At 40.7% G+C, this 16,242-nt stretch overlaps 1 protein-coding gene across 1 annotated transcript in view; it reads right to left on the bottom strand.

The window, feature by feature from the left end:
- The window catches only part of LOC149197939 (GTP-binding protein ERG-like), a 166,628-nt gene extending 151,070 nt beyond the window's left edge, over positions 1-15,558 (bottom strand). The window contains exon 1 of the mRNA XM_089406034.1: positions 14,150-15,558. Within this exon, the coding sequence (XP_089262160.1) occupies positions 14,150-15,169 (1,020 nt within the window). The 5' untranslated portion in view covers positions 15,170-15,558. The remainder of the gene's footprint in view (positions 1-14,149) is intronic.
- Positions 15,559-16,242: the final 684 nt, after the last annotated feature.

The following is a 16,242-nucleotide window of genomic DNA, read 5'->3' as shown; positions in this document are numbered from 1 at the left end:
GAGGGGATTTTGGCCGTGGAAGGTTTGTGCCCAGAGGCAGGGGCCGAGGAAGAGATGTCCGGTGCTTTGCATGTGGTGAATGGGGACATGTACAATGGGATTGTCCTCATCAGAGATCAGCAAACCAGCGCAACGTGAATGTTGCAGAAGCCAAGGAAGAGATTCCTCAACCTGAAGCTAAAGAGGAACCACCAGAAGACGGAGAGTCCCTATTACTGAAGAGGGTATTACTGGAAGGAGCTAAGGAAGCCAAAGAACCAGTTCAAAGGAAGACTTTATTCAGAACTGTATGTAAGTCCAAGGGTAAGTGTTGCAAGTTGATAATTGATAGCGGTAGTACTGACAACCTTGTTTCTACAGAGATGGTGGACAAGTTGAAGTTGGAGAGAACAGTACACCCCACTCCTTATAAAGTATCGTGGCTTCAGAAAGGCCATCAAATTTTTGTAACTGAACAATGTCAAGTTGAATTTCAGATTGGTACTTATAAGGATGTCATTTTATGTGATGTAATGCCGATAGACGCATGCCACATATTGCTAGGGAGGCCCTGGCAGTTTGACCGAAATGCCATACATGATGGCAGAAGAAATACTTATACTTTGGAGAAAGATGGGCATAAGCATACACTACTGCCATTGAAAGCTGAAGCTGATAAAGAAGCACTTGGAGGAAGATGAGAAGATCCTGTTGCAGGAAGATGAGAAGGGTAAGGAGATGCATTTTGCTAATGTTGGAAAACCCAAGGTAATTTTAACTTCTACAAATTTAGAAGATTTACCTGAAGAAATTCAGAATTTATTGAATGGTTCTGCTGATATTGTTGTGGATGAGTTGTTACCCATCAGGAGTATTAGCCACCATAATGATCTAATACCTGGAGTCAGTTTGCCGAATAAAGTAGCCTACAGGATAATGCAGGAAAATGCCGAAACTGGAACAAAAATGGAAGAGTTGATGGATAAAGGGCAAATCAATGGAAGTCTTAATCCATGTGTTGTGCAAACAATACTCAATCCGAAGAAAGAAGTTGAATGGCGCATGAATTCAAATTCTCGAGCCTTATATAAAATCACCATCAGGGTGAAGAATGAAGATTTGAAGGAATGTCAAAAGCAGATGGCAGGAATGCAGTAGCAAAGACAAGCAGCGAGCAGATATGAGGAGGCGGAAAAAGGAATTCCAAACAGGTGATTTAGTCATGTATTGCAGAATGGTACCTATACTAAAAGCCAGAAGAAGAACCACAAAGAGACGCCATAACAGACGAAAGCCCAAAGCAGGAAAAAGGAAAAAGAAAGCGCTAAAGCGAACCAGGAGTCAGACTCATTACCAGTATTTGACCAAGTGGAAAGAGGAACCAATAGAGGACGTAACGGAACTACAGAGAATGGGGATCAACTCCAAACAACTACAAGATCAATTTTCTTCCCCGGGAGTCTGATGCAGGAGCATCGGAACTGGCCAGCAATGTGGGAAATTGCCCACATGTTGTGGCTTGACAAATTGGATTTCATTTGCTGTTGATTTTAGTATTACTATGAGAGTCGATTTCATAATTAGTTTGTTATTGTAATAAGGAAAATCTCTCCATTTAGTATTTGATTTGTTAGGCGCATCAAAATGTTTCTGTTGGAATAAATTTATGGAAGATTACCTTATCTATCTGTTAGAGTAATTAGTGGAAAATATGTAGACAAATTGTAACCAGCGAGGGGATTCTGCGCAGAAGAGCTGGCCATGGAATCCACAACAGCATCGGAACAAATCCTTACCGCCACTCATATTCGGTAATTATCATAACAGAAGCTAAAGAAAGGGCGATTCTGGTGGCAATTATTTGTAAACTGAAGATCTCTGACAGTTAATACCTTGGAGCGTATCAACGCCAACTCCTCGGGGGCAATCTTGATTCAGATCGCATGAAATCTGGTAAATTGTTATATATATGTGTTATATAGTTGTTCTGACCGCCGATTGTGGCAAATATAGCTGTGTTGGACCGGAATATCAGTCAATCATCGAACCTGTATTAATGAGCTGGAATAAGGCGCATTATGTAATTGTATGTGATAGTCTGGAATTGGCTCAGAGGTCGATAGTGTGATTTTTTATGATTACATACCAAAGTCTTTATAGGCCTGAAGCTGTGTTAAACCAGCGTTTTTTTTTTAGTTATTCTTTTATTCAGATAGTCATGTAAAATAGGGACCTGCGTTTTCAAATATTAAATAGACGGAAATGTTTTTAAATAATGGGTGAAACCAGCAGCCGAGCTTTGCAGGCAGTTTGTCGATTTCCGAGCATAAATATCCATATTGGCGCTGATCTTTCCTTGTTCTCGTCCACGGCATTGATTTTTTTTAACATATTCTTTAGGCCCGAACCGCGAATGGGCGAAATGCGTCCATTTCCTAGATTTTCAGTGGGGTTTACGGCCCTGAATTGGTATGTTGTTTCTCATTTTTACTTTTAAAAGCCAATGTTAAAACTAGGGGTTTCCGGTTGGTCATCCAAATATTCAAGTATTTGGCCATTGCTTCAGAAGGAGAGCTTGGTGCTTATAAACTCATTTAGCTGTAAGCAAAGATATCATTGGGGAAAAGAACAGAATTTCTATTTTGGTATTCGGCATTGAAGAAGTGGATTGGATTGACTTGTATGCTTAAGATACAAGTGGAGTGCGCCCAGAGTTTTCAGGGTCATCGTTTTTGGTATCAGAGCCAGTGACAGGTGTTGCAGCAAAGATGCCGCCAAGGCGAGGAACTGGTCGAGGAAGACCAGAACCACATGCAGTCCTGATAGAAGAAGTGCGGAGACTGCGTGAAGGAATGGAGACAATGGAAATAGCCCAGAGAAGAGCACTTGATGAGAGAACTGAGAGTTCTTCAGAAGAATCTGATGAAGAGGTGGAAGCAGGAGAAGAAAATGAAACTGCCAAAGTCCTCAAGATGCTGGCAAAAGTTGGAAGCAAACCCAAGATAGAAATTCCTATGTATGAAGGGAGTTTAAATGCCGAGGAGCTCATGGATTGGATCAGATCCATAGATCAGTATTTCGATTATGAAGAGATTGAGGAGAATAAGAGGGTGAAGTTTGCAGTCACTAGACTGAAGAGCCATGCAGCCATCTGGTGGGACGAGTTACAGACATCAAGAACGAGAAAGGGGAAATCTAAGATCAAGCAATGGGATAAAAAGGTAAGCAAACTGAAAGCCATGTTTTTGCCTAAAGACTATCATTTGAATCTTTTTAAGCAGATGCAAAATCTGAAGCAGAAAGGAATGTATGTTAAAGAATACACTGAAGAATTTTACAGGTTAAATATCAGAACAGGGCATGTAGAAGATGATTTGGAGAAAGTAGCCAGGTATATTAATGGGCTAAGGTATGAGATCCAAGATGAGATTAGCCTGTTAAGTTTGAAAACTGTTGAGGATGCCTATCAAGCAACCTTGAAGGCAGAGGAAAAACTGTTGCGCAAACAAAACCAGAGAAACAGAGGTAAGAATCCAGCAAAAGAAGGAAGGATACTTGAATCAAAAGTTCAACACTCTCAGAATGAGGCAGGGAGTGCGAGCAATAGAGCACCACAAAGAGGGGATTTTGGTCGTGGAAGGTTTGTGCCCAGAGGCAGGGGCCGAGGAAGAGATGTTCGGTGCTTTGCATGTGGTGAATGGGGACATGTACAATGGGATTGTCCTCATCAGAGATCAGCAAACCAGCGCAACGTGAATGTTGCAGAAGCCAAGGAAGAGATTCCTCAACCTGAAGCTAAAGAGGAACCACCAGAAGACGGAGAGTCCCTATTACTGAAGAGGGTATTACTGGAAGGAGCTAAGGAAGCCAAAGAACCAGTTCAAAGGAAGACTTTATTCAGAACTGTATGTAAGTCCAAGGGTAAGTGTTGCAAGTTGATAATTGATAGCGGTAGTACTGACAACCTTGTTTCTACAGAGATGGTGGACAAGTTGAAGTTGGAGAGAACAGTACACCCCACTCCTTATAAAGTATCGTGGCTTCAAAAAGGCCATCAAATTTTTGTAACTGAACAATGTCAAGTTGAATTTCAGATTGGTACTTATAAGGATGTCATTTTATGTGATGTAATGCCGATAGATGTATGCCACATATTGCTAGGGAGGCCCTGGCAGTTTGACCGAAATGCCATACATGATGGCAGAAGAAATACTTATACTTTGGAGAAAGATGGGCATAAGCATACACTACTGCCATTGAAAGCTGAAGCTGATAAAGAAGCACTTGGAGATAGTGTCACGTTGATAAATGAGAAGACCCTGTTGCAGGAAGATGAGAAGGGTAAGGAGATGCATTTTGCTAATGTTGGAAAACCCAAGGTAATTTTAACTTCTACAAATTTAGAAGATTTACCTGAAGAAATTCAGAATTTATTGAATGGTTCTGCTGATATTGTTGTGGATGAGTTGTTACCCATCAGGAGTATTAGCCACCATAATGATCTAATACCTGGAGTCAGTTTGCCGAATAAAGTAGCCTACAGGGTAATGCAGGAAAATGTCGAAACTGGAACAAAAATGGAAGAGTTGATGGATAAAGGGCAAATCAATGGAAGTCTTAATCCATGTGTTGTGCAAACAATACTCAATCCGAAGAAAGAAGTTGAATGGCGCATGAATTCAAATTCTCGAGCCTTATATAAAATCACCATCAGGGTGAAGAATGAAGATTTGAAGGAATATGCAGTCTCTAAAGAAGAGTTGAAATTGGATCCGAAGAAAATCCAAGTAGATGTGAATTGGCTAACTCCTAAAATCCAAGTAGATGTGAATTGGCTAACTCCTAGAAGCATATTTGAGGGAGATGTCAAAAGCAGATGGCAGGAATGCAGTAGCAAAGACAAGCAGCGAGCAGATATGAGGAGGCGGAAAAAGGAATTCCAAACAGGTGATTTAGTCATGTATTGCAGAATGGTACCTATACTAAAAGCCAGAAGAAGAACCACAAAGAGACGCCATAACAGACGAAAGCCCAAAGCAGGAAAAAGGAAAAAGAAAGCGCTAAAGCGAACCAGGAGTCAGACTCATTATCAGTATTTGACCAAGTGGAAAGAGGAACCAGTAGAGGACGTCAGCGGAGCTACAGAGAATGGGGATCAACTCCAAACAACTACAAGATCAGTTTTCTTCCCCGGGAGTCTGATGCAGGAGCATCGGAACTGGCCAGCAATGTGGGAAATTGCCCACATGTTGTGGCTTGACAAATTGGATTTCATTTGCTGTTGATTTTAGTATTACTATGAGAGTCGATTTCATAATTAGTTTGTTATTGTAATAAGTAAAATCTCTCCATTTAGTATTTGATTTGTTAGGCGCATCAAAATGTTTCTGTTGGAATAAATTTATGGAAGATTACCTTATCTATCTGTTAGAGTAATTAGTGGAAAATATGTAGACAATTTGTAACCAGCGAGGGGATTCTGCGCAGAAGAGCTGGCCATGGAATCCACAATAGCATCAGAACAAATCCTTACCGCCACTCATATTCGGTAATTATCATAACAGAAGCTAAAGAAAGGGCGATTCTGGTGGCAATTATTTGTAAACTGAAGATCTCTGACAGTTAATACCTTGGAGCGTATCAATGCCAACTCCTCGTGGGCAATCTTGATTCAGATCGCATGAAATCTGGTAAATTGTTATATATATGTGTTATATAGCTGTTCTGACCGCCGATTGTGGCAAATATAGCTGTGTTGGACCGGAATATCAGTCAATCATCGAACCTGTATTAATGAGCTGGAAGAAGGCGCATTATGTAATTGTATGTGATAGTCTGGAATTGGCTCAGAGGTCGATAGTGTGATTTTTTATGATTACATACCAAAGTCTTTATAGGCCTGAAGCTGTGTTAAACCAGCGTTTTTTTTTTAGTTATTCTTTTATTTAGATAGTCATGTAAAATAGGGACCTGCGTTTTCAAATATTAAATAGACGGAAATGTTTTTAAATAATGGGTGAAACCAGCAGCCAAGCTTTGCAGGCAATTTGTCGATTTCCGAGCATAAATAACCATATTGGCGCTGATCTTTCCTTGTTCTCGTCCACGGCATTGATTTTTTTTAACATATTCTTTAGGCCCGAACCGCGAATGGACGAAATGCGTCCATTTCCTAGATTTTCAGTGGGGTTTACGGCCCTGAATTGGTATGCTGTTTCTCATTTTTACTTTTAAAAGCCAATGTTAAAACTAGGGGTTTCCGATTGGTCATCCAAATATTCAAGTATTTGGCCATTGCTTCAGAAGGAGAGCTTGGTGCTTATAAACTCATTTAGCTGTAAGCAAAGATATCATTGGGGAAAAGAACAGAATTTCTATTTTGGTATTCGGCATTGAAGAAGTGGATTGGATTGACTTGTATGCTTAAGATACAAGTGGAATGCGCCCAGAGTTTTCAGGGTCATCATTTTTGGTATCAGAGCCAGTGACAAGTGTTGCAGCAAAGATGCCGCCAAGGCGAGGAATTGGTCGAGGAAGACCAGAACCACATGTAGTCCTGATAGAAGAAGTGCGGAGACTGCGTGAAGGAATGGAGACAGTGGAAACAGCCCAGAGAAGAGCACCTAATGAGAGAACTGAGAGTTCTTCAGAAGAATCTGATGAAGAGGTGGAAGCAGGAGAAGAAAATGAAACTGCCAAAGTCCTCAAGATGCTGGCAAAAGTTGGAAGCAAACCCAAGATAGAAATTCCTATGTATGAAGGGAGTTTAAATGCCGAGGAGCTCATGGATTGGATTAGATCCATAGATCAGTATTTCGATTATGAAGAGATTGAGGAGAATAAGAGGGTGAAGTTTGCAGTCACTAGACTGAAGGGCCATGCAGCCATCTGGTGGGACGAGTTACAGACATCAAGAACGAGAAAGGGGAAATCTAAGATCAAGCAATGGGATAAAATGGTAAGCAAACTGAAAGCCAAGTTTTTGCCTAAAGACTATCATTTGAATCTTTTTAAGCAGATGCAAAATCTGAAGCAGAAAGGAATGTCTGTTAAAGAATACACTGAAGAATTTTACAGGTTAAATATCAGAACAGGGCATGTAGAAGATGATTTGGAGAAAGTAGCCAGGTATATTAATGGGCTAAGATATGAGATCCAAGATGAGATTAGCCTGTTAAGTTTGAAAACTGTTGAGGATGCCTATCAAGCAGCCTTGAAGGCAGAGGAAAAACTGTTGCGCAAACAAAACCAGAGAGACAGAGGTAAGAATCCAGCAAAAGAAGGAAGGATACTTGAATCCAAAGTTCAACACTCTCAGAATGAGGCAGGGAGTGCGAGCAATAGAGCACAACAAAGAGGGGATTTTGGCCGTGGAAGGTTTGTGCCCAGAGGCAGGGGCCGAGGAAGAGATGTCCGGTGCTTTGCATGTGGTGAATGGGGACATGTACAATGGGATTGTCCTCATCAGAGATCAGCAAACCAGCGCAACGTGAATGTTGCAGAAGCCAAGGAAGAGATTCCTCAACCTGAAGCTAAAGAGGAACCACCAGAAGACGGAGAGTCCCTATTACTGAAGAGGGTATTACTGGAAGGAGCTAAGGAAGCCAAAGAACCAGTTCAAAGGAAGACTTTATTCAGAACTGTATGTAAGTCCAAGGGTAAGTGTTGCAAGTTGATAATTGATAGCGGTAGTACTGACAACCTTGTTTCTACAGAGATGGTGGACAAGTTGAAGTTGGAGAGAACAGTACACCCCACTCCTTATAAAGTATCGTGGCTTCAGAAAGGCCATCAAATTTTTGTAACTGAACAATGTCAAGTTGAATTTCAGATTGGTACTTATAAGGATGTCATTTTATGTGATGTAATGCCGATAGATGTATGCCACATATTGCTAGGGAGGCCTTGGCAGTTTGACCGAAATGCCATACATGATGGCAGAAGAAATACTTATACTTTGGAGAAAGATGGGCATAAGCATACACTACTGCCATTGAAAGCTGAAGCTGATAAAGAAGCACTTGGAGGAAGATGAGAAGATCCTGTTGCAGGAAGATGAGAAGGGTAAGGAGATGCATTTTGCTAATGTTGGAAAACCCAAGGTAATTTTAACTTCTACAAATTTAGAAGATTTACCTGAAGAAATTCAAAATTTATTGAATGGTTCTGCTGATATTGTTGTGGATGAGTTGTTACCCATCAGGAGTATTAGCCACCATAATGATTTAATACCTGGAGTCAGTTTGCCGAATAAAGTAGCCTACAGGATAATGCAGGAAAATGCCAAAACTGGAACAAAAATGGAAGAGTTGATGGATAAAGGGCAAATCAATGGAAGTCTTAATCCATGTGTTGTGCAAACAATACTCAATCCGAAGAAAGAAGTTGAATGGCGCATGAATTCAAATTCTCGAGCCTTATATAAAATCACCATCAGGGTGAAGAATGAAGATTTGAAGGAATATGCAGTCTCTAAAGAAGAGCTGAAATTGGATCCGAAGAAAATCCAAGTAGATGTGAATTAGCTAACTCCTAAAATCCAAGTAGATGTGAATTGGCTAACTCCTAGAAGCATATTTGAAGGAGATGTCAAAAGCAGATGGCAGGAATGCAGTAGCAAAGACAAGCAGCGAGCAGATATGAGGAGGCGGAAAAAGGAATTCCAAACAGGTGATTTAGTCATGTATTGCAGAATGGTACCTATACTAAAAGCCAGAAGAAGAACCACAAAGAGACGCCATAACAGACGAAAGCCCAAAGCAGGAAAAAGGAAAAAGAAAGCGCTAAAGCGAACCAGGAGTCAGACTCATTATCAGTATTTGACCAAGTGGAAAGAGGAACCAGTAGAGGACGTCAACGGAGCTACAGAGAATGGGGATCAACTCCAAACAACTACAAGATCAGTTTTCTTCCCCGGGAGTCTGATGCAGGAGCATCGGAACTGGCTAGCAATGTGGAAAATTGCCCACATGTTGTGGCTTGACAAATTGGATTTCATTTGCTGTTGATTTTAGTATTACTATGAGAGTCGATTTCATAATTAGTTTGTTATTGTAATAAGTAAAATCTCTCCATTTAGTATTTGATTTGTTAGGCGCATCAAAATGTTTCTGTTGGAATAAATTTATGGAAGATTACCTTATCTATCTGTTAGAGTAATTAGTGGAAAATATGTAGACAAATTGTAACCAGCAAGGGGATTCTGCGCAGAAGAGCTAGCCATGGAATCCACAACAGCATCGGAACAAATCCTTACCGCCACTCATATTCGGTAATTATCATAACAGAAGCTAAAGAAAGGGCGATTCTGGTGGCAATTATTTGTAAACTGAAGATCTCTGACAGTTAATACCTTGGAGCGTATCAACGCCAACTCCTCGTGGGCAATGTTGATTCAGATCGCATGAAATCTGGTAAATTGTTATATATATGTGTTATATAGCTGTTCTGACCGCCGATTGTGGCAAATATAGCTGTGTTGGACCGGAATATCAGTCAATCATCGAACCTGTATTAATGAGCTGGAAGAAGGCGCATTATGTAATTGTATGTGATAGTCTGGAATTGGCTCAGAGGTCGATAGTGTGATTTTTTATGATTACATACCAAAGTCTTTATAGGCCTGAAGCTGTGTTAAACCAGCGTTTTTTTTAGTTATTCTTTTATTCAGATAGTCATGTAAAATAGGGACCTGCGTTTTCAAATATTAAATAGACGGAAATGTTTTTAAATAATGGGTGAAACCAGCAGCCGAGCTTTGCAGGCAGTTTGTCGATTTCCGAGCATAAATATCCATATTGGCGCTGATCTTTCCTTGTTCTCGTCCACGGCATTGATTTTTTTTAACATATTCTTTAGGCCCGAACCGCGAATGGGCGAAATGCGTCCATTTCCCAGATTTTCAGTGGGGTTTACGGCCCTGAATTGGTATGTTGTTTCTCATTTTTACTTTTAAAAGCCAATGTTAAAACTAGGGGTTTCCGGTTGGTCATCCAAATATTCAAGTATTTGGCCATTGCTTCAGAAGGAGAGCTTGGTGCTTATAAACTCATTTAGCTGTAAGCAAAGATATCATTGGGGAAAAGAACAGAATTTCTATTTTGGTATTCGGCATTGAAGAAGTGGATTGGATTGACTTGTATGCTTAAGATACAAGTGGAGTGCGCCCAGAGTTTTCAGGGTCATCATTTTTGGTATCAGAGCCAGTGACAGGTTTTGCAGCAAAGATGCCGCCAAGGCGAGGAATTGGTCGAGGAAGACCAGAACCACATGCAGTCCTGATAGAAGAAGTGCAGAGACTGCGTGAAGGAATGGAGACAATGGAAATAGCCCAGAGAAGAGCACCTGATGAGAGAACTGAGAGTTCTTCAGAAGAATCTGATGAAGAGGTGGAAGCAGGAGAAGAAAATGAAACTGCCAAAGTCCTCAAGATGCTGGCAAAAGTTGGAAGCAAACCCAAGATAGAAATTCCTATGTATGAAGGGAGTTTAAATGCCGAGGAGCTCATGGATTGGATCAGATCCATAGATCAGTATTTCGATTATGAAGAGATTGAGGAGAATAAGAGGGTGAAGTTTGCAGTCACTAGACTGAAGGGCCATGCAGCCATCTGGTGGGACGAGTTACAGACATCAAGAACGAGAAAGGGGAAATCTAAGATCAAGCAATGGGATAAAAAGGTAAGCAAACTGAAAGCCATGTTTTTGCCTAAAGACTATCATTTGAATCTTTTTAAGCAGATGCAAAATCTGAAGCAGAAAGGAATGTCTGTTAAAGAATACACTGAAGAATTTTACAGGTTAAATATCAGAACAGGGCATGTAGAAGATGATTTGGAGAAAGTAGCCAGGTATATTAATGGGCTAAGGTATGAGATCGAAGATGAGATTAGCCTGTTAAGTTTGAAAACTGTTGAGGATGCCTATCAAGCAACCTTGAAGGCAGAGGAAAAACTGTTGCGCAAACAAAACCAGAGAAACAGAGGTAAGAATCCAGCAAAAGAAGGAAGGATACTTGAATCAAAAGTTCAACACTCTCAGAATGAGGCAGGGAGTGCGAGCAATAGAGCACCACAAAGAGGGGATTTTGGCCGTGGAAGGTTTGTGCCCAGAGGCAGGGGCCGAGGAAGAGATGTTCGGTGCTTTGCATGTGGTGAATGGGGACATGTACAATGGGATTGTCCTCATCAGAGATCAGCAAACCAGCGCAACGTGAATGTTGCAGAAGCCAAGGAAGAGATTCCTCAACCTGAAGCTAAAGAGGAACCACCAGAAGACGGAGAGTCCCTATTACTGAAGAGGGTATTACTGGAAGGAGCTAAGGAAGCCAAAGAACCAGTTCAAAGGAAGACTTTATTCAGAACTGTATGTAAGTCCAAGGGTAAGTGTTGCAAGTTGATAATTGATAGCGGTAGTACTGACAACCTTGTTTCTACAGAGATGGTGGACAAGTTGAAGTTGGAGAGAACAGTACACCCCACTCCTTATAAAGTATCGTGGCTTCAGAAAGGCCATCAAATTTTTGTAACTGAACAATGTCAAGTTGAATTTCATATTGGTACTTATAAGGATGTCATTTTATGTGATGTAATGCCGATAGATGTATGCCACATATTGCTAGGGAGGCCCTGGCAGTTTGACCGAAATGCCATACATGATGGCAGAAGAAATACTTATACTTTGGAGAAAGATGGGCATAAGCATACACTACTGCCATTGAAAGCTGAAGCTGATAAAGAAGCACTTGGAGGAAGATGAGAAGATCCTGTTGCAGGAAGATGAGAAGGGTAAGGAGATGCATTTTGCTAATGTTGGAAAACCCAAGGTAATTTTAACTTCTACAAATTTAGAAGATTTACCTGAAGAAATTCAGAATTTATTGAATGGTTCTGCTGATATTGTTGTGGATGAGTTGTTACCCATCAGGAGTATTAGCCACCATAATGATCTAATACCTGGAGTCAGTTTGCCGAATAAAGTAGCCTACAGGGTAATGCAGGAAAATGCCGAAACTGGAACAAAAATGGAAGAGTTGATGGATAAAGGGCAAATCAATGGAAGTCTTAATCCATGTGTTGTGCAAACAATACTCAATCCGAAGAAAGAAGTTGAATGGCGCATGAATTCAAATTCTCGAGCCTTATATAAAATCACCATCAGGGTGAAGAATGAAGATTTGAAGGAATATGCAGTCTCTAAAGAAGAGTTGAAATTGGATCCGAAGAAAATCCAAGTAGATGTGAATTGGCTAACTCCTAAAATCCAAGTAGATGTGAATTGGCTAACTCCTAGAAGCATATTTGAGGGAGATGTCAAAAGCAGATGGCAGGAATGCAGTAGCAAAGACAAGCAGCGAGCAGATATGAGGAGGCGGAAAAAGGAATTCCAAACAGGTGATTTAGTCATGTATTGCAGAATGGTACCTATACTAAAAGCCAGAAGAAGAACCACAAAGAGACGCCATAACAGACGAAAGCCCAAAGCAGGAAAAAGGAAAAAGAAAGCGCTAAAGCGAACCAAGAGTCAGACTCATTATCAGTATTTGACCAAGTGGAAAGAGGAACCAGTAGAGGACGTGAGCGGAGCTACAGAGAATGGGGATCAACTCCAAACAACTACAAGATCAGTTTTCTTCCCCGGGAGTCTGATGCAGGAGCATCGGAACTGGCCAGCAATGTGGGAAATTGCCCACATGTTGTGGCTTGACAAATTGGATTTCATTTGCTGTTGATTTTAGTATTACTATGAGAGTCGATTTCATAATTAGTTTGTTATTGTAATAAGTAAAATCTCTCCATTTAGTATTTGATTTGTTAGGCGCATCAAAATGTTTCTGTTGGAATAAATTTATGGAAGATTACCTTATCTATCTATTAGAGTAATTAGTGGAAAATATGTAGACAAATTGTAACCAGCGAGGGCATTCTGCGCAGAAGAGCTGGCCATGGAATCCACAACAGCATTGGAACAAATCCTTACCGCCACTCATATTCGGTAATTATCATAACAGAAGCTAAAGTAAGGGCGATTCTGGTGGCAATTATTTGTAAACTGAAGATCTCTGACAGTTAATACCTTGGAGCGTATCAATGCCAACTCCTCGTGGGCAATCTTGATTCATATCGCATGAAATCTGGTAAATTGTTATATATATGTGTTATATAGCTGTTCTGACCGCCGATTGTGGCAAATATAGCTGTGTTGGACCGGAATATCAGTCAATCATCGAACCTGTATTAATGAGCTGGAAGAAGGCGCATTATGTAATTGTATGTGATAGTCTGGAATTGGCTCAGAGGTCGATAGTGTGATTTTTTATGATTACATACCAAAGTCTTTATAGGCCTGAAGCTGTGTTAAACCAGCATTTTTTTTTTAGTTATTCTTTTATTCAGATAGTCATGTAAAATAGGGACCTGCGTTTTCAAATATTAAATAGACGGAAATGTTTTTAAATAATGGGTGAAACCAGCAGCCGAGCTTTGCAGGCAGTTTGTCGATTTCCGAGCATAAATATCCATATTGGCGCTGATCTTTCCTTGTTCTCGTCCACGGCATTGATTTTTTTTAACATATTCTTTAGGCCCGAACCGCGAATGGGCGAAATGCGTCCATTTCCTAGATTTTCAGTGGGGTTTACGGCCCTGAATTGGTATGCTGTTTCTCATTTTTACTTTTAAAAGCCAATGTTAAAACTAGGGGTTTCCGGTTGGTCATCCAAATATTCAAGTATTTGGCCATTGCTTCAGAAGGAGAGCTTGGTGCTTATAAACTCATTTAGCTGTAAGCAAAGATATCATTGGGGAAAAGAACAGAATTTCTATTTTGGTATTCGGCATTGAAGAAGTGGATTGGATTGACTTGTATGCTTAAGATACAAGTGGAGTGCGCCCAGAGTTTTCAGGGTCATCACTTTGCCAGTAATAGTAAACATATTTTTGGAAGATAAACCATAAAATGAAAAACAGATCAAAAGCCAGGACTGCGTCCTCCGTATCAGATTGTATGATCCATTGCTGTTCTTGATCGTAATGCAAATCGACTTCCTGGTAATCATAAATATATCTTTGGAAAATAAATCATTAACTGAAAATCAGATCAAAAGCCAGGATAGCGTTTTCCGTGTCAGATTACATGATCCATAAACCATGAGTCGAAAATTGGATACTGACCAGATAATTCGTCAATGTCGATTTCCCGGCGTTTGGAGCTCCAACGATGCCGACAGCCAACGACTTCTGGTCCTCTTCCCTGACCTCTTCTTCTTCTTCATCATCGAGTTCGTCGTCTGGCTGTTGCAGAGACGCTTCCAGCAAAGCCTTGGCCAGTTCTGAAGCCCTCCTCTCTTTCTCTTCGGTACTCAATCCAGGAAACCAATCATCAATAGAACTATCAGTCGGCGGCATTTCAGAACCCATATCGTCATCGTCCTCTTCCTCTTCCTCTTCCTCTTCTTCTTCTTCTTCGTCGTCCTCCTCCTCCTCCTCCAACACTTCGACGGGGGCAATTTTCTTCTTGGCCTTAGGCTTAGGGGACTCAACACGTAAACCCCGTTTACCCTTGCCCTTCTTAGAATGCGGAACCTCCAAAACTTTCTTACGCTCTATTTCCGACACCTCCTGTTTTACGGGTAAACCTCCTTTACCCTTACGCTTCTTGGAATGCTGATCCTCTGAAACTTTCTCGTGTTCCGTTTTTGGGAGGTCGTGTTTCACACCGAACATAGCCTCGTCCGTCTTGACCCGTACGGCTCCTTTACCCTTACCCTTCTTGGAGTGTGAATCCTCTGAAACTTTCTTGTGCTCCATTTTTGAGAGGTCGTGTTTGACACCAAAGATGGCCTCGTCGACCTTGGCCCTGTAGGTCATGTTCCACCGGGGCTCGCTAGGTTTGTCGCTGTCGGACTCGCCATGAGTCGAACTCGTGACCGAGATGTGAGGGTCATCATACTCGTCGCCATTATCATCTGGGTCTGCTTCGACACCAGAGGAACTCGAGAAACCACGAATGAGATGGATTTTATCACATCTCCAACTTATCAATGGGTTTCTACTGTGAAAAGCTCGAATTACAGTTAAATTTACAGCGTCGTCTGCAAGGCAAGAGGTATTTTGAATTTGCGGCCATTGTCGACTGCGTCCGAGGCATTTGCAATGACGGACAGCCGTCGCTAGGGTTTTCGTGGCGTGCATTTCATTCGAGTGGTATGTTTCAGATTCCTGTGTTTGGCTTTCTGTGTTCGTCGATTGAAAAGCTGGTTTTGGTGAGGGGTTTTAGTTAGGGTTTAAGAGAAAGTTTTCAGAATACCGAGAGGCGTAGGAGTTTTGTGATATAAAAATAACAAAAGTCTCACCGGCAGTTTCAAAGAGCGAGGAGATCTACCAGAACCTGCAACTCCAATCTACATAAAGTGACGACACTAACGCACCCAAGCCAAGGATTACACGCATTTCAGAAAAGGCGCATGGGCAATCACCTCTCGCAGGCCCTCCTTATAGCAAGACGTGGTTGTCTGTTTAAGGCCTGTTGTTCAATTGAGAGACTTCGCCATTGAGAAGTCAAAGCCTTAGTTATTGAGTTTAAAGGCTTTAAAATTTTAATCGAGAGGGTGTTTTTTCTAATTTGTAAGAGCCCCTTTTGAGCAAAGTTGTTTTGTTTTAGGGTTTATTAAAAGGGGAGGTTTATAAAGAGTTTAAAAATGTATTTTCTTGGGTGTTTTTTTGTTGTTCAAAAAAATTAAAGTAAATTTTTTTTCGTTAAAAGAGAATTTACAAAACAGGTTTGTATTTTGAATGAAAATTTAGGGTTTTAAAAAGGTGGTTGATCATAAAAACAAATTGTTTTTTCAAGCATTACACTGTTTGGGTTTGCATAAATCTCTATGTATAATAACGATAGGTGAATATGGTGAAGATTGTAAGTTAGCGTGTATATGGAAAACCATAGTTTTTTTCATAGGTGATATGAAAAGAAGACTAACATAATAAGGAAAAAAGATAGAAGACAGAAGAAATACATTAATCATAGGTCGTAAGACTAAAGTAGATCAAGAAAATAAATCAAAAAGAAGAGCAAGAGTATTTCAAAGAGGTCATAGAAGTTCTCGCCGCAACTAAGGCATCTAAAAGACAAGCAAATGAAGGAGAACAATTCAAGGATGAATGGATCGAGATGGATCTTGTAAAAATTTACTAGTAAAATTTTTGGAAGTGTTACCAAATCCATCGTGATCAATTCATTTTTGAATTGTTCTACTTCATCTACT

This window comes from Pinus tabuliformis, chromosome 2_2 (genome assembly GCF_031772625.1).
Source record: "Pinus tabuliformis cultivar Carrire ecotype Pingquan chromosome 2_2, CPIR1, whole genome shotgun sequence".
NCBI lineage: Eukaryota > Viridiplantae > Streptophyta > Pinopsida > Pinales > Pinaceae > Pinus > Pinus tabuliformis.
The sequence above is the reverse complement of the archived record's forward strand: the minus strand, read 5'-3'. Positions and strand labels throughout refer to the sequence as shown.